General features: G+C 37.2%; 1 protein-coding gene across 8 annotated transcripts in view; it reads right to left on the minus strand.

Annotated features, from left to right (window-relative positions):
* Positions 1–25,509, minus strand: part of tfdp2 (transcription factor Dp-2) — a 76,940-nt gene that overhangs the window by 15,216 nt on the left and 36,215 nt on the right. For 6 of the 8 annotated variants that reach the window (XM_052110047.1, XM_052110051.1, XM_052110050.1 and 3 more), the window contains 5 exons: positions 24,330–24,390; positions 11,740–11,828; positions 4,182–4,312; positions 3,889–3,936; positions 3,558–3,590 (listed from right to left, as the gene is read on the minus strand). In XM_052110047.1, coding sequence (XP_051966007.1) covers positions 3,558–3,590; positions 3,889–3,936; positions 4,182–4,312; positions 11,740–11,828; positions 24,330–24,390 — 362 coding nt within the window. Of the gene's footprint in view, positions 1–3,557; positions 3,591–3,888; positions 3,937–4,181; positions 4,313–11,739; positions 11,829–19,968; positions 20,181–24,329; positions 24,391–25,509 lie in introns of those variants that run through there. The other 2 variants (XM_052110045.1, XM_052110044.1) reach the window with 1 other exon arrangement.

Raw genomic sequence — 25,509 nt, forward strand, 5'->3', positions numbered from 1 at the left:
TGAATGGGTTCCAAAAAATAACTGTGTGAATGAAAAGTGGACTGATATCATATAACTAAATTGAACAAAAAAATAGATGGTTTATTTTCTCCTGTACACTTAGACTGGAATTACTGTTAATTTTGCTGCTACTTTATCCAGTATACTAGTTAATAATTAAGTGTTTCTTAATAAAATATACATTTATATTGAAATAATGTGTAGTTAGAGGTTTGTGTTTCTTTACATATTAAAGAGTAATCCCAATTAATTCCACACAATAATGTAAAGATATTCTAAACTGATTATGCAAAAAACAACACGGGTATCGGACCGGGATCGGTATCGGCCGATACTGAGATTTCCGATATCGGAATCGGATCAGAAGAGAAAAAAGTGGTATTGGAGCATCCCTACAAATATTTATTGTACAAATTCTCAAATTCAAATCTACAAGCTCTTAAGTTTTGCAACCTTCTAACAGACGTCGCATAGGCGCATTACTGGTCCATGCTCTAAGACAAAGAGTGTTGTGAAAACAGTCCGAGGAAAAGTTTAATCCAAGTCAGAGTTGATGTTGTTAAATGCACATCAATCCACAACATCTCTGGACTCACTGAAATCAAATAAGGTACATTTCCTTCAGAGTGCTCACTCATGAAACACAAGATGTAAAAGACGAGGCTGAATCCAGCTTCTTATTCAGTAAAAGAATCACAGAGCTTAAGTTCTTCGCCACTACACAACTCAATCTCTGATGAGTAAAATCAGAATTTTTACTAGCAATTGGCTAATAACATACATATTTAAGTTGCAAAGTGAGAATTTTAGTCACATATGCAAATTATTTACTCGAAATGTAGGGAGCTGAATGATCTATCATTATGTGTATATTCCTCCATTACTACAAATCAGCATTACGTTCATAGACTTAGGATCATATAAGATCAAGATCATATTCCAGATCATAGAAGAGTATGTAGCCATTTGGCTCATATTTAAAAATAAAAAATAAAAAAGCAATGCAAATATCAAATAATCAGAAAGTCTCCCACTCTAACTGTATTCACCCTATACATACTGTACAGGTATTTTCAAATAATAATAATGATACTACCGTATATACCCGAATATAAGACGAGGTTTTTGTCCTAAAAATAGGCTGAAAAATGGGGGGTCGTCTTATATTCGCGATATAGACAAAATCACGGGGGTAAAGGGAGAAAGCAGGGGGAAACAGTAGAGGGCGCCAACACGATAGGCTAATTAATTAGTGACAGTGTTATGAATTAAATACAGTAAACAGTAAAGTGCCGCCATGGAGAGATCAAGAGATCATCTTGAGAAACGCGCTTCAAAAGTTGGTCAAATAAACCAACACGTTCGAAACAGTTATGACGCCAACTTTAAACTTATGATAGTGAATGAGGCGGAATCATCTAATAATTGCAAAGCTGCCAAAAAATTTGGAGTCACAGAATGCAACGTTCGAAGGTGGCGAGCACAAAAAGAACGACTAAAAAATACCAACAGCCAAAGGAAAGCTTTCCGTGGACCTCAAAGTGGCAAGTTTGTAGAACTTGATGATAGAATCTATGAATATGTGATAGAAAAACGTCAGGATGCGATGCCAATCACAAGAGAAATCATTCGGCTGAGGGCTCTGGAGATAGCCAAGCAGCTGAACATACCGACAAATGAATTCAATGCTAGCACTGGGTGGTGTACACGAATGATGCGGCGCAAAGGGCTGACACTGCGGCGTAGAACAAGTCTGGCCCAGCGCTTGCCCTCAGACTTCGAGGAAAAGTTGCTGTCTTTTCAGCGATATGTGCTTAAACTGAGGAAAACTCACTCATACCCCCTGGATCAGATAGGGAATGCTGACCAAACACCAGTGTTTTTTGACATGCCAACATCTGTCACTGTTGCCAAGAAAGGGGACAAATCAGTTATTGTGCGATCTACTGGAAATGAAAAAAACCGAATCACTGTAATGTTGGCGTGTCTCGCTGATGGGACCAAACTCCCCCCATATGTGATTTTGAAACGCAAGACTATGCCAAAGGAGACGATGCCAGCTAGCATTATCGTACGTGCCCAGGAAAAGGGCTGGATGGACACTGACCTGGTAGTGGACTGGCTTAAGGTAGTGTGGGGCAGGCGCCGCGGTGCGCTTCATAAGAAGAGAAATATGCTCGTTTTGGATGCATTCCGCGGACACTTGACGGAGCCCGTCAAAACTCAGTTGCGGAAAATGAACGGTGATCTAGTGATCATACCGGGGGGGATGACAAGCCAGCTACAGGTATTGGATGTAGTCGTCAACAAGCCATTCAAGGATAATCTGCGCAAGAGGTACACTGAGTGGCTTCTGTCAGGCGATCACTCACTGACGCCTACTGGAAAAATTAAGAAGCCAGCAGTGCATCTGCTCTGTACTTGGATCCTCCAAGCATGGGATGCCATATGCCAGGAGAGCATCATTCATGGATTTAAGAAATGCTGCATATCAAATGCCCTTGATGGGAGCGAGGATGACATTCTGTGGGAGGGGCTCGTGGAGCATCATGATAGTGATGACAGCAGAGTGAGCATAGCGAGGCAGGGGATCTCTGTGAGGAATAGGCCTAGTTTAATGTGCAGCATAAAGGCCCATTTGCACTGCTGTTCTTATTGCAACCCCACAGTTTGGTTTGTTTCAAGACTTTAATGTCAGATGTGTTTGATTAAAAGCAGATGTTATTTTCTATTTATCTTCACAGTACGACAATTACATGCATACATAGGCCTCACGTAATTATTGCATTTTTGTGAAAAGGTTATTCATTCATTTATTTCTGAACTCATTGACAGTGCACTTTATTTTGTGACAAATTAATCCAAATATTTAATGAATGGTGTTAAAATGTTTATTCAATGAATTATCACTAGAATTTTCAAATAAAATTATTTTCTGTTGAAAACCAGATTTTTTCCACAAAAATCTATTTTTTTCCACAAAATAAGTCTGGAAAATGGGGGGGTCGTCTTATATTCAGTGTCGTCTTATATTCGGGTATATACGGTATATATAAAAAAGCAAATTCACAATAAATTTCTTTTTACTGTCAGACTTCAAATAACATCTTTTCGAGCAATATTCCTGATATTACGTATAATCCGTACATTTAAGTCCATTTTGTGAAGACTATGATGGGAGTATGTAATGATAGGTTACAGTTATTAGTCTATTTTCAAACTATTAAATAATATGTACACCAGCGTTCTTAAGCAGACTTAACATACATTATGTCTAATTAGCACTGCTCAAAGAGAACAAAAGCACTGACAGAGAGGCTCTGTGTGTGTGTGTGTGTGTGTGTGTTATCCAGAGAAATTCACTAGGGACAAGGGGGGGCTCTGAAACACAACTGGGTGTGCAGCTGTGATCCTCAACTGTCCTGCACAACATCTGAGCCTCATAAATTCTACTGAGACATGAGCTGACAAACACACACATACGTGTCCCATGGGCACGTCCATTTAAACACATGAGTGGCTATTGATCCAGGTGTCTCTCAGCTCAGCTTATTTACCTGGATGAGGAGTCACTCGAACACAGGCCATCCCTGCAACACACACACACACACACACACACACACACACACACACACACACACAACACACAACACACAACACACAACACACAACACACAACACACACACACACTTTTAGATCTTCACATGCTTTTATCAAATTTAACCACCACTTCTTGAACTATCAGTGATTATTTCTTTTTTTTTTTTCAGTGATTTTCATTTTTCAACAATAATTTTGATCATTATGATTTTAATTATTTTCTTGTGCATTTTATTGCTTTGTTGTTGTTGTTTTTTTTTCATTTAAATTTGGAAACCGATGCCCACCTGTCTGAGTAATATGAATCCATGTAGTCATGTGTTCTTTTTTTGTTTCTGGAAAAAAAAGGATACAAGGTATAAAAAAAAAGAAAAAAAAAGATAATCCATAAAGTTAAGCTTGCCCTAGTTTTCATAAGCAACAAACATTTCACAAATTGCAATTTTTTTAAAACCCCAGCAGAAAAAATGGTCTCAAATTTCCACCATCTTCATCCACGAGTTCAGTCAGAGTACAAACAATAGGGGATGCTCAGAGCACCAAGTGTTCACTTTAAAATGTGTGCATGTCAATTCCTCACCCTGGGGTCCACTCGTTGCCCACGGGAGGGTGTGCTTGAGTAACCATGGCAACCGGTGTTGTGTGTTGCGTAAACGGGCTGCCGATGAGGATGCCTCCAGGGTGTGACACTCTCTGTGGTGTGCTTAAAATCTAGTGAGATCCAGAGAGAGAAAAAGAAACAGGGTGACCAAGGTTATGCAAATTCAAACTGAAGCTGGTTTGGTGTCGGATTAAGACAAGAAGAGTTCAGTGAGTGTTGTGTACACACAAATGCACACATATATATAAGAATTCTTGTTATCATACAAATGTAAATCAGCCATGCATATGAATGAGGGGCTCATTTCCCCCGACACTTCCACTTTACTCATCCTTCTTTTTTTTATTATTATTATTATTGAACAATTTATTATTATTTTACTCATTCTTCTGTTCCTCTCTGTCGACCCTTAACCGTTCTTCTATGTTACTGTGCTGAAACCCCTGAGGAGAAAAGAACAAGCCTCCTAGAGGCGACCGCAGCAAGGACACCCTCATTCATCACAAATGTATTAACTCTGCCTATTTTAGAATAGCATTGTACTACACTCCACCTGCAGTATGCAATAATAATAATAATAATAATAATAATATGTTTTATATAGCACCTTTCTTAGACTCAAGGTTGCTTTACAAAAAAATACACAAGACAACAAATCAGGGATCAGACAACAAAACGATGATCAAATACATAAAAAAAAAACAATACATAAGGAAAGGTGTATATACTGTATATCAAACAGCACATACCTAGTAATTGGATTAATTAGTAGCAGTTATATAGCCCTGGGAAAAATAAATTAGTTTTTTCAGTTGAGATTTAAAAGATGACAACGATGAGGTCTCGGAGTGAAGACGAAAGAGAATTCCAAAGTCACGGAGCGACAGCCATGCATTCATATATCTGCCACCTATAGAAGACAATCTACTGAATATTTATACTCTGCACTTTGAAAATCATGCACTATGGCCTACTACTAGCCTATATTTGATCAAATGTGTAGCATACAGCAGAGCACACTGCGCTACCATCTCAGTTCTGACTCGAGAGAGTGAGAAAGAGAGCGGATGAGGGACACCAACCCTGGAAGTTGCACTTTTGCTACTATAGTTTGAGACTTTAATGTACGTTTTTGTGTTCCCGGTTGTGGACAAACTGCATCTCGGCATAACCTTCTGAAGGATCCCAACGTTAGGAACGAGTGACTTATAAAGCATTTTTTGGCACATTTTCTCGATGAATTCTTTTGAGAAATATGATTCAGGCTTTGCAAAGAAACTTGTATTGAAATATGGAGCAGTGCCAGCTGTATTGGACACGACAGTAATGCCGGTGAGTAAAGAATGTAATTCTAATGTTTAATTTGCATGCTTAATTTGCAGCATTCTCATAGACATCATTATTCTTGCAAAAAGTTTTCAGATGCACGAAACAGAAAAAGAGTGATAACTTTTATCATGCGCCTTTTCCACAAGACAGGCTCGTGCTGAACGCCTCTGAACAAACCTCAGTGTGTTTCTTCACGCATGTGTCTTTGTGTCTAACAGCATTTCTTGTCATGTGTCACTCCTAGACGTTTAACAGGTCGTCCGCCAGTTGTGGGTATATGAGCAAATTTACCCACGCATGAAAAACCTGCATTTGAATACGGAGTTCACAAACTGGATTCAGCCTTGTCACATTTGGTGGGTGGCGGGTGCTAGTTTCACACCCTGGTCTACTGTTTAATATATTTGCAGACTTCCCAGAACCATGGTTTTGCCATTTCTAGATATTGTCAATCATCGTCTGTCAATGAGTGTCGCAATTGGCATTGAGATGTAATATATCATCCATATCCGATTACCAGTACATTGTCCTATCACCCAGCCCTATATTTCACGGTTACTCACCAAAGAAATACTTAATTCCTCACAAAGTATTAATTTGATATTAAATTATTTATCATGTTAGACGAGCGTGGAGAGCAACGAAAGACAGTGGTGAAGTATACGGTAGTAAGGCTCATGTTAGCAAGGACGTCCTGTATTTTGACCGAAATAAACATGTCAGGACACCCTTTATTCCATGATACGTGGCTAGATTCAATCGAGGGAGACCATCTCCCCCGATCGACCGGCAAACAAACCGCACCCCTGGAACATCTAATATTTGCCGACATGGGAATTGTGGAAATAGGAACAGGGGAAACCCGCAAGCCCACCGTCTTTTATAACTCACCAGCTGAATGCAGATTTATCAACCAGCATTAGTCTGGACTATTTACACTGTTGTCAGCTTTTCATAGCATTATTTTATCACCTAATCTTGTATGCTTAATAATAGAAGTATTGGGAAGCAACAGTCTGCCGACTTTGTTCAGTTTTCAGTTATTCATTCAAACAACTATATACTGGGACACATAACAATCAATGGTCATCTGGAGTGAGTAATTTTAGTGGATTTTGTAAACTGTTTGCATGTTTTCATTCTTTCATTTTTGGAAAATACAGTTCCACATGTGTAATGGCAGGAGGGCGTCTGCTTTTCAATTATGCTAGCCAAACAGAACAGTGGGTGCATCTTAAAACGTAATTTTATAAGTAACCCAAATTCCTGAACTGATTAAATCACATATTTGACAGTACAAATATGGATGTACAAAGATGACACAAAGTATGCTCTAATAAAGGTAAAAATAAATAAAAAATTGCCCCAAAAATTCAGCTCCGAGTGGAAAATATTGCCACATCTGAATTCATGTACTGTTGAACATTGGATGAAGAATGGCCGTACACAATGTACATTCTTTAGGTATGCAGATGAGCAGTATTCCCGGACTTATTTTACGTGGGCATTGTCCGTGACCCAAGTATATGACAAGGGCCACATTGTTTGCTGTTGCTGTACTGTATACATATTTGTAGCACGGAGGAGGGCGGGGCCGGGCCGGAATGATGCACGCCTGGACCCCAATCAGCCTGATGAGGCAAGCGAGGGATAAAAGCGACCGGAGAAGGCAGTTCAAGAGAGAGAGAGAGAACTATAGGCAGCTGCCCTATAATTCCACCAGAAACACAGAGTTTCTGTTCCGCCAGAAACACAGAGGGGTCGATGGAGGACCGCCATCCGCAAGGGGAGGAAAGAATCGACTCTGACCGCCTGGAGCAGTAGGGCCGCTGCCAGGGGCGGAGGAGCGTCCCCACATGCCAGCAGAAACACGGAGGAGCGGATATCATCCACGTGACGGCGCATCAGAGAACCGTTGAGCGAGTTTCTCTTTTCTCTCTCTCCTCTCGCTGTCTCTCTTGTTGGCTCCCCCGTCTCCTCGCAGGTCGAAGAAGGCTAGGATGACTCGCCCCCAGAGAGGAGGGGGTGTCAGTCATGCCGGGGTCTCCCCGGCCTGAGGCAACGCAGGGAGGAGTGTAGTGCAGAGGTGGGCCGGGCCGGAATAATGCACATCCGAATCACAATCAGCCAGATGAGGCGAGGAATGGATAAAGGTGACCGGAGACGGCAGTTCGAGAGAGAGAGAGAATTATGGGCAGCTGCCCTGTATGTGTTTATGTATTTGTGTTTTTGTTTAAGTTTATCATTAAAGTTTATTTATATTTTCAAGTCGGTTCTCGCCTCCTCCTTTCCCATTTACCTCCTTACAATATTCAAACGTTGGGATTGATTATGCAGAGAGGTAGCAAAGCAGCTGCCTTTAGTTACGGACAGAGCCTCTCTCCATCATCCCTCCTTTCCTGCATTCCATCAAGGAATCCTGTGTGTGTCTAAACAATAAGCCACACATCTCTCTAACGAGCCAGTGAGGGTCTTAACAAGGGTTTCTCATGCCATCTACTCATTATTAATATCATTAGCAGAGGTTCTGGCAAACAGCACAGCTCTGTTCTCCTCTAACAAAGCTGAAGAGGGCCTCTCATTTTAAGCCTGGCTCTTCCTCTCTGCAGTCCCATATGATAAGCATCTATCACTGGATTTATAGTTTAAAAGGTGAAGAGTGTCTTTTCTGTGCTGCCTAGCCACTAGGGGTGGGAAGTATGACAGTGTATGGGAATTTCTATAGGTGACTTACTTTCTTAAAACACTTCTCACACTCTCATCAATTTGTCTACTGACAATGTCACAGGATCACAGAGAGTGTGTGTCATTTCTGTCATTCTTTCATGCTCTAATAACAAAGAGAGTGATTGTGTCACCACTTCTGGGGATGCAGACTTCAATGTGCAAATAGGAAACGCCAATACTAACTGAATTTGTAATAGCATTTGGATTTTTATCATAGTATGCTTCCGTAAACTACAGTGAGTTCATTATTTTGCACTGTTGAGCTTGTTCAGGTGGATTTCTCCATAAATAGAGGTGAGCATGTCTCAACTGTAAGCAAGACCTGGTTAAAGGTGCATTCGGTTATTTAGGGTTGATTTAATAAGTTTAACACATTAACGAATGAATTGTGTTTTTGTTAAGTTTGACAAAACATTATAGTTTTTTATAAAAGTGTTTTTATTATACATGGTGCAGGTCACACCCTTCAATGTGTTTCACCGCTCCTCTTTGTTTCACTAAATATCGAAGAAGAAAATCCTCACACTCATTGGCTACCGGCTATGTAGATCTAATTGTTTAGACCTCTCTCTAAAATAGTATCAGTGGAATTTACAGAAAACTCATACAAGTTTCCCTCAAAGTTTTTAAAATGACATGTGTAGTCAACGTATGTTAGTAATGGACAGTTTTCAGGAGTGTTTACAAATGCAACTGGATGGGGGCCTGGGTAGTAACTTCACCACCATGAGGACTTATAGTGCATTGGGAATTGGGCATTTCCATATTAGGGTGAAAAAAGGGAAAAAAAAAACCCGGAAAGCAACGTGTAATTTTCTTTTCTTTGTTATCACAGGAAGGGGGGGGCATCTATTTCCACCTCTATGAAACGGTATATGTTTTCATTCGAAAATTGTTTGATGTGGTGGATATGACTCAACAATAGGGCTGCAACTAACGATTATTGTGATAATCGCCTAATCTACAAATACTAGAATGATTATTCAACTATTCGGCCTATTATTGCAACGATTAATCATTAGCTCTTAACCGATTTTAAGAAAAGGTTGTATTTGACATCCTTACTAACAATAAAGGAGGACACAATCATCATTTAAAAATACCTCTAAATGACATTCTCTTAATTAAAAGAAAAATGTATATTAAGTTAAATTGTATCAAGTTTAATTCTGTAAAATATTCTCTGCAAAAAATCCTATTGTTATCAAGTGCTTTTTTTTGTTTTCCATTTAAAATGTTCTACAAATTCTTAAAATAAGATGCATTTAACTTTAGAAGCAACATATAAGATACTTTAAAATCTTTCACTCACAAAAAAACAAACTATCTCTTCTTAATACAGCTGCGTATTGCTGATTTTCTTTACGATAAGAAACACACAGTAACACATATATTATGATTCAGTATGTTGCGAGCTATCGCGTTATAATCTAGCTGGAGCAAACGCGCCCCCGCGCCAAAGTGTACATAAACCGTGAAGCATATTCAATCAACCCCCTTAGATTGGGTCAATTCACGTAACTCATAGACGTGGCGCTTCCTTAGTATTTAAACTTGAATAAAGGATGTATTAAAGATATAAGACCGGGGTGTTTCCTTTAAAGATGCTCCACACACATGTTTTGCTTAAGTGGAACAGCAGCTTCGGCTCCGCTTTATTTCACTATGAGTGTGCTTCTGTATTGAGCTGTTTTCTTCCTCTCCTCAAACAGGTGCGAACTGTGGTGCACCTCTCGTTTGCTGTTATTCGTTTCATATGATCTCATGTTGTCTTAAATGAGATTAAACGACTATTTGACAACTAATTTTTTTTTTTAAATTGAAATGTTTATACATTTCACTCTTTGTTTAGATTATCAAAGCTTTAAACATTTAATGATTATTATTTTTACAAGGGATATAAATAATTGAATATTGAAAGGGGTATGGTACCAGGCTTAAACAAAAAATCTATACATAAGACGCATTTTAAAAGTACCAACAAAAAAAAATGTAAAAGTTTTACATTATTTTTTAATGAGGCTTTCATATTTCAAAATGAAATAAAAAGGAAAAAAGAAAAAAGGTGAAATCTGTTAATTGAAACATGAAGAAATTAGAAAATATGGAGCGGGATATGTCCCAAACAAGTTGTAATGAGATCAAACTTGCTGTGCCTTGCCATTTCCGTTCGCAAATTGACAAATGAACATAGAATTGTATCTGCTTTTTATGGTGGCTTCTAATGTGGTTCATCCAATCTGATTTTAGTCAGAACTACACATTTTTAATGTTATATAATTTTTAACAAATCTGAGCTGTTTTTGCACTAATGCAGCACTTATTTATTTTTTCTAAATAATCTTAAAAATAAGCTTATTTTATATATGGAGATGCAAAAATAATAATCTTTACCAATCCCCTTTACCAAACTGTCCTCATCTGCCATTGTTCAGAAAAACAGGTAGTCCTGCCTCAAACTCGCACCACTTTTTGAACACGCTACGGAACCTCAATGTTTACACTCTTCATGAAGTCAACCTATGCATATTAAAATGGCATAGGATACAATAGTTTTTTCATAGTTTTCAGTTTTGACATACAGTAGGTCACCTATAATGCTTTCATCTACTAAGGTGGAGGACACTTCCGAGCAATCTGTTATTAAACGGTTCTTTAAGGTTTATTAATCTTTAAACTCCTCCCAGTTCTTCTTAAGGCAGTCGCACACCAGATGAGCAGCGTCACGCCGAGTCACGTCGCGGCTAGGATACGGTACATGTATCAAGCGCAGGGCACGTCGATGCGGTTCAGGTTGCAGACAGCACACAAAAAAGTTCAAGGTTTTTCCCTTGTTCAAGAATGAATAACACTAGAGTAATAAACTATTTCCTTTGATAATGATTTGGGTCCAATTTAATGGGAAATATGTGACTTGCGCTCCGTGACGTGGCAGATATTTTTGACAGATGGCGAGTGGCAGCAGCGGTGTGCGTACCTTCTTTGAAAAGAGTTGTTTGATATTTTAGAACATGCCATATCGTCCACTAGACGCTTCCGGTATGCAACCCCTTTTAGTGTGCTTTTAATTATTTTTCTTTTAAGCAACTCTCTTTAATTCATCTCAAGCAGTACAGCTGTACTAACCCACACCCTCTTTCCATCCTCCTTCATGTAATCTCTCGGTTATCTATTGTCTATGTACAGCAGACACTAACACAAGCTGTACTGGTGAGTATACAGAGTTAGTCCATGAATCACAGTTCCCTAATGTTATGACTGCCCCTTTCTGGCCAAAACATGAACTGCATGACAAATTGTCCCAACTGTGATCAAGTAACACAGAGTTTATACAAGAGAGATAAAGAAAAGTCCATAAAAACTTTTCTATTTGATTTTGTAAATGGGGTGCTGCAATCTGTGTATGGGTTACGTTATAAAGTGCAGCTTTGTGTGTATGTGCTTGTTTGCATGTATTCTTTGGTGTTGGTAAAACACTAACCATTTGGGCTCCAACATTTGAATTAACGGTTCCTAGTGTGATCTTGGAGGCTGGGCTGTAGCTGTACGGCGTTACCAGGGAAATGTTGCCTGCAAACACAAACACAGTCAGACTGATGTTCACAAATAGAACTGTGAGCACCACTGTAGGAAAAACATTTTACAGACTAGCAGAAGCTCTTATGGATTACGTGTGCATTGACTGGAAATGGTAACTTCTTCATAAATTATGGCTTTCAAGCAAATTAACTTTTTTTTTAACATCCTGTTATTAAACTAGTTTTAATGTTTCAAAAGTTAATACAATAAAAAAAATAAATAAAAAAAACATCAAAGCTTGCTTTGCCTCTAAAGACCATTTCCTTAAAATATCTCACTAAAAGATTTGACATAAATGGCCTAAAAAAAGAGGTATTATGACTCTTAAAGTGATAGTACACCCAGAAGTGAAAATTCATTTACGCACACTCATGCCATCCCAGATATGTATGACTTTATTTCTACAGCAGAATACAATTAAGAATGGCTCAGCTCTGTTGGTCATACAATGCAATTTGCTCCAAAAAGCACATAAAGAAGTAATGTAATAGGTGTGGGTGATAAACAGATCCATATTTATTATTATTTGTTTTTACTATCAATTTACTTTCAAACAGCCTTTACTTTCCTAGGCACATCACTTTAAGTCACTGTACATATGAATATCATTGAATTAGATAGCAAAATAGAAGACTAAGTGGCATTTATTTTAAAGACAGATAACACAAGCATACTTTTCAAGCAAACAATTAAGAAAAATAAGTTTTTTAAATGATCAATAAATACAATAAATGAAGACCAAAAATAATTGGATACTTTCTGGTTGTAGAAAGTAGACAATTTCAATAATTTAATGTGATAAACTACACTTGTGGTTAATCTGCTGGGACACCTGCATGAACTTTAGATGAAGTGACTTTATACATCCCATTAATCAGTTAGAAAAGGTCTAGCATCATCTGCTTGCAGAAGCCACTTGAGTTGTTTTGACAATGTATTAGATAGGGCTGTCACGATAACAACATTTCAGTAGTGATATTGCAAGGTCCTCGATACCAGTTTCAATATCACAGCCAAAATATGCTAACATGGTAATGTGCTTTTGAACACACCCCTTTAGCTTATTTAAAGTTACATTTGAATGTAAACAATAAATTAAAACAAACGTTTCCTTCAAGTGTTTTTCAAGTATACATTTCTTAAGTGATCTTAAGTATGGCACTACCAAAATCGGTTTTAGATTCCCCAAATACCGTTTCCCTTTTCTTTTATCTTTACTACATGTTTTAAAGTTTAATTTTATCATTAAAATGGTGTCAAATCAAATTCATTCCTAAAACTTTTAAAAACTGAAAATAGAACAATAACTTTTCAACATACCGTTGTAATGGCATTGGAACTTTTATTCAGTACAACAGCACTCTTGCTTGTGATAAATTGCTTATTTTTTATTATTAATCATTATTATTATTTATAACTATTACTATAATTTGTATTGTTATTACAGTAAATACTACATTTTCTACAAAGACGTAATTCTGTCGCAATTACTTCAATTTCAGGTGTTTACTAGCATTTACTTTTAATCAAGCTTTTATTTTGACGTGTTTTTGACAGATAAAAAGTTCACTACATGGCCCAGTGTGATCATTAAAGTATGGTGGCATAATGCTGCAACATACTTATTATTTAGTTATGTCGTAAAAATGACATCTCATAATAACGAGATAGTTAGGTCATAAAAAACATCATCTTTTCTTATAATAACGAGATGACAAAAAACGACATCTTTCAACATAATAACGAGATAGTTATGTCATAAAAACGACATATTTTCTTCTAATAAAGAGATGTAAAAAAACACAGTTTATTTTGTCTCATAAGAACAAGATAGTAATGTCATAAAAACAATATTTTCTGTCGTTTTAGCAAGATGTTTTGAGCATCTCACAAATTAACTTTTGTGTCACATATGTATCACTTTTCATGTCCGATCCCACCTGTGCTTACAGTTCAGTGTAGCTACTCAGTGGAAAATGAATCCTAAAAAGTGTTTCATTTTGTTAGATTTTGTCAAGTCAGCATGGATGTTTTCTGAACCATGTTAGTGTAAACTGCAGGCCAAGATGTTTTGTTTAATGTTTAAATCAAAACTGTTAAAGTAAACCTTTATTGTACATCGATATTTCAATACATTTTATGAATCTAAATGAACTTACAAACACATATTTTAGCCTATTTTTTAAAAAGATTTCTTTTTTTCTTAAGATTACTCAATTTAATTTGATTGAATTTTGTTATGAAATTGAAATGTGTTAGAATTTGAGAATTCCAACTCAACAACAAATTCACAAAAGCCAAAGTCAAACCATTCATATTTTGTGTTATTGTTTATTTCCACATTGTAACATTTCTTTATGACTTAAAGAAAATAAGTCATAAAGACTTTAAAGAAAATAAAGATTATTGATTTAAAATAACTGTGCCATGGTTATATGTTGAATTAATTTGCCGTTATTTATATAGGCTACAGAGCAGAGCTGCAACTACCAACAAGTGCACAAAGTAGTAATTTATTATAGAAACTGTCAGTTGTTAAGAGTCATAATTTACTTATTATGAGAAAATAATATATCATTAATATAAGAAAAGATGTTGTTTATACGACATAATGTTTCTCTATTACGAGAAAAGATGTAGTTTTTACAACATATCTGGTTAATACGAGAAAAGATGTAATTTTTACAATATATTCTCTTATTACGAGAAAAGATGTTGTTTTTATGACATAACTGAGTGAAAAAAATTATAAATACGTGGCAGCATTGCACCACTGTATTAAAGAGCAAATGTTGTGATCTAATTATATAAATATATGGTCTGCATGTGCTGTGCGCTTCACAGTGGATGAGTGCCCTGCTCTGTCATCTCATACAACATGCAACAACTTGCATAATTCTCAATGTCAATGGAGTTTCCAGTAGGGATGGGCATTTTGGCCACTTTGTCTACTTGAGTACTCAAACTAATTACTTAGGTACTTGAGGGGCAATGACATACATAATTGTATATTTAAAAACATGTCTGACAAACGTCTTTGCTGCATTGCGTCTTGTTGTTCTAGTCTATCTATGAATTTTTATAGGCTGTTATAAAATAATCTGTTACAAAATGTACAAAAGATTGCATAATCAAAATATAATGAATCATATTTTTTCATTATGTGAAGATTCTCTGCCCAACACAATGAAAGAATGTGCACAACGTGAGTCTGTCTGTTCTTCCTTCAGGTCACCTTAGTAATTTAGTAAGCGCGTGCCAGTTCTTTTTACTGACTGTCTGAACAGTCTATTTTCAAATCGCGGTTGGCTTAACAGGAGAAACCATTGCATTTTAAATATGCATGTTAAGTTGAAGTTCAGTTTTTAAGATGCTGCATTGTGTTCCATTTAGCTGCGCTCTAGCTGTTTGAAACACTCGCCTGCTGTATATGCGCTGCTTCAGTGCGTTGAGTCCACTGCCACATGCCTGGTGTTTGTCTATGTGCCCCTGCTATGGGGCAGTTTGGCTGCTATGAGACAACTCTGCAATCAATGTACCCCTCAAAATCCCAACGTAATCAATCTCAACATTAAAAATAAGCTTCCTCTTTGACACGTTTGTGTTTAGTTGTCAGGTACTTGTCACTGAATTCGAATTAAGAGAGGAGTCATATCATGCATGATCACCGTCGATCATCGTTTTCAAGATTGATCATTGCTGCCACGTTTGTGTACCCAAGTACTTGTGCAAATCCCTAGTTTCCATTGTATTAGTGGTAGGGTTCACACATTAACTTTAAAGCATGCAGATCATGTTGACTAAGATTCTAGCCTTTAACGGTTTAATAATTTCACATATAATGATTTCAATTTGATAAATTATGCTTAATTTATTTCTTTAAATATGTCAAATTCATGTGGGAGCATTTGGAAGCAGTCTTGTGTCAGTCAGACAGCGTACAGGTATCGAACTGACCACTTTTTTAATTTAGCATAGACTTTGTACCAAAGTACCAAAACATTTGACATTACATTACCTACTATTAGATATATGACATTTTTAAGCATCCAAATACTTTTGGGGCTACTGTATAAAAGTGCTTTTCATAGATTTTCACCCATGAATATCTCCTTTTAGACGCCAATCAGTAACTGTTTTGTAGTTGTAATACATGTGTGAGATAAGGGTTACAGTATGGTGACAGAGGGTGAAGAACATTTGAAAAGTTCTTGAAACTCTTAACAAATGTTCATTTCTTTGAATTCTGTGGTATCTTTTGAATGGAGATGCAAATCTTGTACAGATTGTGGCGTTTCAAATGCAAAGCCATGCAAATGGGCACTGTAATCACGCACATTCACAGAAGACAGTGAACACACCCTGTACTGTCTGAATGAGATGACACATGCCAAGAACTCCAACTCAGTGCATGCCTGCTTCCCTCTCACACATACACACATGCAAACTCTCCAAAATGCTCTGTCCTAAGAAGGGTAAAATATCCACCAATCCTCTGTATCACAGCAGACTGCCTGTCTTTGTCTACCTTCAGCTGCAGTTGAGACAGTGTACTTTGTTTACAGTGACTGTAAAGCTGCGTTCACACTGCCAGCTACTTTGTCGATGCATGTCGCCAGTGGCTGGCGGTTAGGTTGCTAGTGGTGTATGAAGAGTCTAAACAGCACTATTTTTTACAATTAATATTACTATTAAAATATTAGGATCACGTTAGCTCTACCATCTTCTCTTGTTATTGGCTGTCGCTCTCGAAAGTCGCTCTTCATTTGCATAAAGTTAAAAATTTCTCAACTTTGTTGCATCACTGGACACGCCCACATCCAGATTCGCCAATGGTCGTTGTCGCTCGTGTTGTCGGAAGTCGCCAGCTCTCATTGAAAATAAATGAGATGAGGTTGTTTTGTCGCTGGCAGTGTGAACGCAGCTTAATGGCGACATTACACTCGACCATGCAGCTTCACTTATTCATTTAAGTTTGTCTTCTTTTAAACTTGTTTTGTTGCAAGGCATGTTTAATTTTCAGCCAAGAGTTCAATCAGTGACGTTTAGATTCTCAATTGGTCAAGTGTCTTTCTGTAATGCAAATTCGCATTTGCATAGTACACATTCTTCATGTGAACACGGTGAATGGAGCCAAGTCTATTGTGACCCCCTGACTTCCTGTACCAGTATGTTTTAACTACCTGAAAAAAATGTGTTCTCTTATTTTTTGACAGGGAAGTGGTTTCTGGTCATGTCTCATTAAACAAAAATGTGGTCAATGAGCTATGCATGCCTCTGAGACAGAGCAAGCTAGTGAAAATGACCAATCCCAACCCAGTTTAGAACATTTAGTAATTTATCATTTTTATAAATTACTTAAAAAGTAATTAAGGTCACTAAATGCTCTTGACATGAACGGCTAGAAGGCATTGGAAATCGTAAGGAATTGAATGATTCTGGTTGATATTTTCCGATTATTTTAGTACTTTGGAAGAAGAAATATTTGGAAATAAGAAAAGCAATTATTACTGTATTTGGAGGCTACTGGCCTAAGCAGTCTGTTACCAAACAATGATCATTTCATATTTTAATAGACTCAAACAGGTGCGTTTATGCAGATCTTTTAATTATTTTATTATTAATAAAAACAATTATATAGAATATCCTAATAATTAGGCTACAACAAAGTTCATCATGTGTATTTTTAACCACACACTGACATATGAACAAACAGTCAGTAATTACTCCGAGCTACTCTAAGTCTCACGAGTTGGATATGGTGAAATGAATGACTTGTGGGTTAAGTATGTTTTTGATTAACTAAAATTAACCGGCTGATAAGAGTCGTTCAGGAGGTAGCTTTGTATGCTTTGCAGTGTAGATTCAAAAGAACTGGAACATATGAGACATTCGTTCGGGAATCGGGTTACAACGTTTGCACTTTATATTTCATACTGTACATTTTAAAGTACCGGCTCATATTAGTCATTCATTCGTAAATTGGGGTACACTGGTTGAGCTGTATGCTTTGCGTTCACTAATATCCTTGTATCTATTTAAATCCTCATTTATGCAGAAGTTTGTCATGAACCTCTGCAGAGGGCGTGTGCATCACAGCGCTTCAAGCCTGGATCTGAAGCGCTTAATTTTCACAAGCTCTTCAGGAGCTACACTCACAGCTCTGTGAATAACATAAGGCTGTGTTTAATAAGTAAATATATAGTATAAATATAAAAGCGTGAGGGTTTATAAAGGTGCACAATTTAAATATATTACTGTTGTAAAAGTCAATAATAATAATATTAATAACAATTTATCATTATTATTGTTATCATTATTATTTGTTAACAATATTTAAGTAGAATGGGTTCCAAAAAATAACTGTGATAATGAAAAGCGGACTGATATCTTACAAATAAATGTAATTATCCTTTCAAATTCAGATACAAGTTGAAACATAAATAAAAATGGTTTCTTTTCTACTGAAGACTGGAATTACTGTTAATTTTGCTGCTACATTATCCAGTATACTAGTTAATAATAAAGTGATTCTTAATAAAATATACATTTATATTGAAATAATGTGTAGTTAGAGGTTTGTGTTTCTTTACATATTAAATAGCAATCCCAATTTGTAAAGATATTCTAAACTGATTATGCAAAAAACAACACTGGTATCGGATTGGGATCGCTATTGGCCGATACTGAGATTCCAGATATTGGAATCGGATCAGAAGAGAAAAAGTGGTATCAGAGAATCCCTATCATGTTTATTGATGGAATATATAGATTTGTTCCTTTTAAAAAAGCTAAAATGTGACCAAAATGATGAAAAACTGATCAAATATAATTAGTAAAGAAAATTTGTAATATACCTAGTTAGAAGTTCCCCTGTATAATTAACAAAACTAGCTGGGAGAGAATTTCATTCATATGTAAGCAAAATTGACATTTTAACTGAAATATACCCATATGAACTCATATCGAAATTAACTAGAATCAAGAGCTTGAAAAAACTGAATCGAATCAGGAAATCTGTATCAATACCCAGCCCTACCGGCAATATCTTGATATGGAATCAAACTATTTCTAGTTAAAGGATCCAAACAAACTATACAGTGATGGCACGTAGGAAAATGTCATAGTCGGCAGGGTGATATTTAGTCTACAGCTGGAGGACTGGCTGCAGTGGGTGAAGGGGTTTTGCACTGGGCCTCAGCACAGGAATGCATCAGTGCCGCATGCTCTTTACAGCAACAATGAGCAAAGCCACATTAGAATACAGCTGAGCTGTGGCCCAGCACACACAAAAGAGCAAACACACACACACAGACATATATTGAGCAGAGTGTGTGTCACATAAAAATTATACACGCAAACACACAATGTGATCCGCAATGTTACCCTACAGTCATAAATGGATATTAATGCAGAAAGAATTCTAGATATACACCGATAACACACACGGATCATGCAAGTGAATAAAGGAAGATGTCAAAAAGAAAACAATTCTAAACATATGTGAAAACAAAACGAGGACTTCCATCTGAGGCAAACACACAGTTACTTCCTGGGGCTGCCCAAACAGACAACATAACTCCAGTGCTCGCTCGAGCACACATCATCACGACTCTAACCACATCAGTGCCTGAGCTACATCAAACTTCCAAACACGACAACCCTGCTCTGCAGCTTCAAAACACTCACGTATACACTCACGTATACATCTACTCACTCTGATAATGTCAGAAAAAAAACAAGTCTGTTTTCTTTCAAAAACCTCTGTATATAAACTTGAGTTATAACCTGACATGTGCATATTCCTCCAAATTCTCCAGTTATTTACCTGTTTTTTTCTGAAGTGGGAAGACAACCACTTCCATACTTATCACCTTTAACTATTCCTCTCCTAATGAAGCAAGCAGTGGGACACTCGTTCTACCCCTCCCCCTAAATACAGAGCCCTGGAGGAACTTCCACAGTGACCCAAAGAGGGAGAGAGGGTGAGAGAGCGAGAGAGAGAGAGTTAGACTTAGTCTTCCTCTCCGCCTGCCACTCTGACACATGTGCAGCCTTCCCAGCTGCTCCAACTCGATTTCTGAATTCAATGAAACAAAGAGTGAGGGAGAGAGGGGGATGTAGCATTTACCTGAAGAAAAGTGAAGAGCATGTTTCAAAGCCCCCGTGCAGGCTGGGACCTGGTTTTGCCTCTTTCTCTCTCTCTCTCTCTTTCTGTCCCTTTTGTTACCATTCAGTGGAAACTTGAGAGGCTCGCCAGGCATTGCCGAGTGAGCACAGAGGGAGTCCACCCACCCACAGACAGACATTTACCCATGCCGAGTGGGAAATGCGGCTGCATTCACTGCGAGCGTGTCTCAGCCTACTGCAGGACTTCCTGCCTCTGAATACACACAGACGCTCACATTCTCACAGAGCGAGCAGGTGATGGGCACTCGCTTGCTCTGGCCTGATCTGAGAGCAGTGGAAAGCTCCAGAGAGCAGGAGAGCTGAATAGATGAGTGGCTGCACAATGGAGCGGCCTGAACACATGTTCACACACTGAGCTTATACCAGAAGACCAGCCTGAGCCACATGACTGCAGCTGTATCACAAAGCCATGAGGGAAGGACAAGTGTTGATGTGCATGTGGTGAAGTTTTACTTGATGTACGAGTGACAAGGTGAACTCACAACTGGATGAGTGAATTAAAATGAATACAGGTTACGTTCACACAGCAGCAGAATCTGGTTGTCAGTCCTGTTTGGAGTGCTAAATACGGTTCTGTTTACAGACAAAGTTAATTTATGAAAGATAGTAGGGATGGGAGTCATACAGAATTTAACGATTCTGGTTCCGATTCCTCCGAATGATTCCATTAACCCTTCTTTTAGTATGTACCAAATCATGACCAAAATACGAATTAAAAAAGATATTTTATGAATTCTTCCATTTATATCAGTGGTTCTCAACCCTTTTTTTATTTTTTATGAACTGTTCCATACTTTAGATAGTGGGGGGGTTGGGGGTTCATTTTGAGTAAGTTATGACCAGAAAGTTGTAGTTGTGACTACCGAATTTTAAGATAAGTTTGGTTTATACAAAATCACAAATGACAATTACTTCTGTCAGCTCATTGACAAATGTATGGCATGAGGCGTGTGCAATGTGAATAATTCTGTGAAAAATCGCAGAAAAGTTTTTAGTTTCAGGGGTTTTTTTACCAAATAACGGAAGACTGAACCATTTAGACAAAAAAAAAACCTGATTCCTGTAAACCAAATTAAATCATATTTTGTCCAAGCATTACTGCCGACAGCAAAAACTGTTCTTGAAAAGATATCCACACAAGTCCTCTTAAAAAGAACCAAATTGAATAAATAAATAAAAAGTAAACGAAACAAAAAAAAACATCATAATCACATTGCATCTCTTCACTGTGTACATTTTTTTGTTCAACTTATGAAAGGGTCAACTCACTTTTCATTTATTTTTATCAAGTCAACAATTATTATAAATATTATTATGACTATTATTATTAAATTCATTTGTAATGTAATATTATTCAATTATTTTTCATGAATCTTTTCTTGAATAATCATTTTTACCTTGCTGCACAATCCGGTTAAAACCTCAAACCTTTATTTTGAAGAAAACTGAAGGAACTGAAGTTTCTGTTGTTAGTTGTTGAGTTGACAAGTCATATTGGGATTTAGTTTAATTTAATTGTACAGCCCTAAAATAACAGATAATAAAAGCAGTGGTAGTGCCCTGAAATTGTTAAATAAAAATTTAAAAGTACTAACATTACTAGTTACTGTATTTCTAAGCATTAAGGGAGAGACATACTATACCCAAATATGAAGCTACGCAACATCTATTTTGTGCATAGCTGTGTTCCGTGACACAGACCGTGATTCGTAACTGGGTATCGTTCAAAAAATTCCGATATCAATACTGATACCGATATCTTGACTTCAATACCGGTTACTAAACCAATTTTATAAAATCCGTTTTAACAAGATTACAAACATTACCTCAAAAAAAACGTTGGTTTTACTTTTTTCATTTTGTTGACTTTTTTACAGACTCAAAGACTCATCTCCTGAGCCTTCTGATCTCCTCATGTCAGGGTCGGCAGGGGCAGAGGCTATAACATTAACGTGAAGAGGAAAAAACAAAACAAGAATGCTAAACTGTTCATTCCGGCAACCCTAAGGATAAGTTTGGTTTAACAATATAACTAGTTTAATGTATGTTAAACTTGATCAGTTACTGTCAACCTTAAAGCAGTTTTATCATTGATTTAGCTAGCTATCTATAGCCATACATCCAAAAAATATCTAACGTTATGTAGGTCCCAGTTTATAGGACTATGTCACCGTGCACAGAAGTACACAAGCATGTACCACTACAAGTTAGACAATTTTGTTTGTTGGTTTGTTTGCTAAACGTTAACCTTACATGTCGGAGTCCCAATCAAAGCGCCACTGCATTCATCAGTAGTTTTGGAGGAGGTCTCCTGTGGTGGGCATGTTCAAGGAAACTCTGTGACAGGAGGACACTGAGAGGATGACTGCACCGGCTTGGTCTTCTTACAGTCGAGACGGAGCAACTTTCTGCTCTTAAGTTTATTCCGTGCATTGTCAAGTGCTTCATCAGATTTGTCTTGTTGCCAGTCATGGCAGCAATTATCTTGTCGCAAATATTGCATCGAGCACTGTTGGCATCGAGCCTGGTGAAATGTAGCCACACTTTTGATCTTTTCCATATCTTTTACATCTATGGGGGTTGAGACACAAACACACTACAGCCTCACGTGTGAGCCAAGTCTCTGGGTGTAACCGGCGTAAACTAGTGTTTTTCCTTGATGACTAAACACAGCCAATAACCGGCACTTTTAGAAGCTACATGCTTATCACAGATGTTGACGAGATTAACCCCTTAGGTATTGAAATTTGGAATCGTACGACAAGACATTTTTTGATACTCGATTGTTTAGAGGCAATTCGGTCGGTGCCTTAAAGGTATCGAACTCGATACCCAGCCCTATTCGTAACACAACGCAAGAATGTGTTGCATTCTCATCGCTGCCACAAGGGGTGGTAATGTGGCATTAATGTAAACTGTGTGCCTCTATGGTGAGTTTCCACAATCAAGCCAACTCCTACAATGGCGACACAACAGTTTGAAGACAATATTGCTGAGCAGGTAAAGCAAATATATTTATAGCAAATGACCTAAATGATAACACATCCAGTTTATTGGCCCAGACTTTTAAAGGAAAGGTTTGTTACCGCAAGAACGCACATTGAGCATGTTCAGACGGACCATGCGTTGGCAACGAGTTGGCCAAGTTCTCGAAATATATTTATTGTATACAAGTAGTTGAAGCTAAGGCTGCACAATAACAGTTAAAATAATAATGACGATAATAATGAATTGTTATCACAATTATTCTACCACTTGAGAAAATTTTTTTATTGGGGTGCATGATTTGGACAAAAAATATCACTGTGCCACTGCTAAGATATCAATTCTAAAAGACTACATTAAAATAGCTGCTCTGATGTCAAAAGTAATTTACCATAGCTATAAAATTTCAAGCCTTCATTTGAGCAGAAATCTGAAGGAAGACTGCGTATTGTTTTTTTCTGTGTAAAGTTAAGTTGACAACAGCTTTGTGCTCCTCAATATAAAAATGGTCAAATTCTCTCATTTTCTTTTCAGCCCACAAAACCCTGGTGTCATTGGGTTACTTTATATTTGTTTAAAAACTTGTAATGGCCAAAGTGGTCAATGCAAGTTAGCGAACTACATGAACTCTGAGACCGCTGAAACACTGTATTTTGAGCCTCATGTGTGTTCCGGGTATTTGGAATACACTACAGATCAGAGCGGGCAGATGCGAGACTTGTAAACTCTTGAGGCAAACTTCTGAAAAGAGCATGACAGGACAGTGGAGATAAAAACAGACTTCGAAAGAGCTTGTAATTTAGTCTATCATCCAAAATGAACAACAATTTGCAACTTCAGGTGGCTGATAATTTCAGCTTGCTTGCTCAATAATATTGCAGATGGTTATGCTTAATTAACCATGGGAGGCAGAAACCACGAGTGCAGTTAAAATATGATTATTGTTCAGCATAGTTGATGTCCAATGCATTTTAAATAAACCTCATGACTTAAGGTAAAAATGTATATGAATGTTTGAGGCAAAGTGTATATCTTAGGTCCTGTATCTGGTCACTATTTCTTTTAAATTTTCAGTCACATTTTTGCCTTTACTAGTTAAATTTAAATACCTTGGAAATGTGAGAAACACAAATATTCCATGTTCTGTAGTCTCTCAATGAATGAGGTCATGAAAGCTGCATGCATAGTAATTATATAAAGATTTAGCAAAACTTGTCTAGCAGGTGGCACACAGCAGTCAACTACTCATTTAGCATTTATCTTAAGGCAACTTTGAAGTTTGAAGCATATTTCAGAATAACATATGGTCACTTTTACCTTTAGGAATGTTTTGGTTCAGAAAGGTCTTGAGATCACCACACAAAGCTGTTGTGCCAACCTAGATGGGGAAGAAAATTCAAAAGAGTACAAATGAATTGCAATATTTGTTTGAAAAATATTATTTAAAATCACTGAAAATACAGGACTCTCCTTTCAACCTGTGACCATGTGACAAAATGTTCCAGGATTGATGAATAATTCACCCATGTCAAAACTGAGAGCTTTGGCAGATGGGAATATTTTCAGTGACAAAACGACTTAAAAGGACAGTTGACCAAACATTGTAAGGACAAATACACCTCATACAGCCTTCAAAATATTTGGTTTGTGTTCCACATAAGAACGAAAGTCATAGGAGTTTCAGACAGCATGAGGGTTGCAATGGAAATTGAAGGAAATTGTATTATTCCTTTAAATGTCTCACAAAAGCATATGGTTTCAGAGGACTTGTAAAACAGCATATGAGTTGTATGAATTATTGTGAATGGTGCTTTTTTTTTGTGCTTTTTTAGAGACCTTTTTCATTGTATGGAAACGCAGACCTGGTGATTTTTCAAATATTTTAATTTAAATTTTTAATTTTCACTTAAACTAAGTGAATTAAAAAACAATTTTGCATCTAAATTGATCTTCCAAGTATTCAAATACAAACATTTGAGTGAAGTGCACTCTATGTTCCCATGCCTTCTCTATTATGCACATTTTTCAGAACTGTCACTAATGTGTCCTACAGGGTTCCTATTATTATATCTGGAGTGCAGTAGATTGTAGCAAGACAGAGGTCTGTCTCTCGACTGATACCATGATATCTCAAAGCAGCAAAGTATCACCAGAACCGGCTGCTTCTCTGGTAACTTCATAACTTTAAAAAAGCTACAGCATGTAGTACTTTTCAAAGTACAGTATGCCGGCTGTTGAGTTGAACTGGCTAACACTGCACAAGTAAATGTCAATTTAGTGTGACGATTTCTTTACCTTGTAGGTTCTTGTTAAAACTAGGGCTGGGTATTGATACAGATTTCCCGATTCTATTCGATTCCGAATCAGAAGCTATCGATTCGATTCCGGTTCAATTCGATATCGATTTATATGGGTAAATTTCACTAACAATGACCAATTTGCTGATATGTGAAAGAAATTCTCTCTTAGCTAATGCTGTTAATTACACAATTGACCT

The sequence above is a fragment of the Xyrauchen texanus genome, chromosome 38, assembly GCF_025860055.1.
Source record: "Xyrauchen texanus isolate HMW12.3.18 chromosome 38, RBS_HiC_50CHRs, whole genome shotgun sequence".
Classification (NCBI taxonomy): domain Eukaryota; kingdom Metazoa; phylum Chordata; class Actinopteri; order Cypriniformes; family Catostomidae; genus Xyrauchen; species Xyrauchen texanus.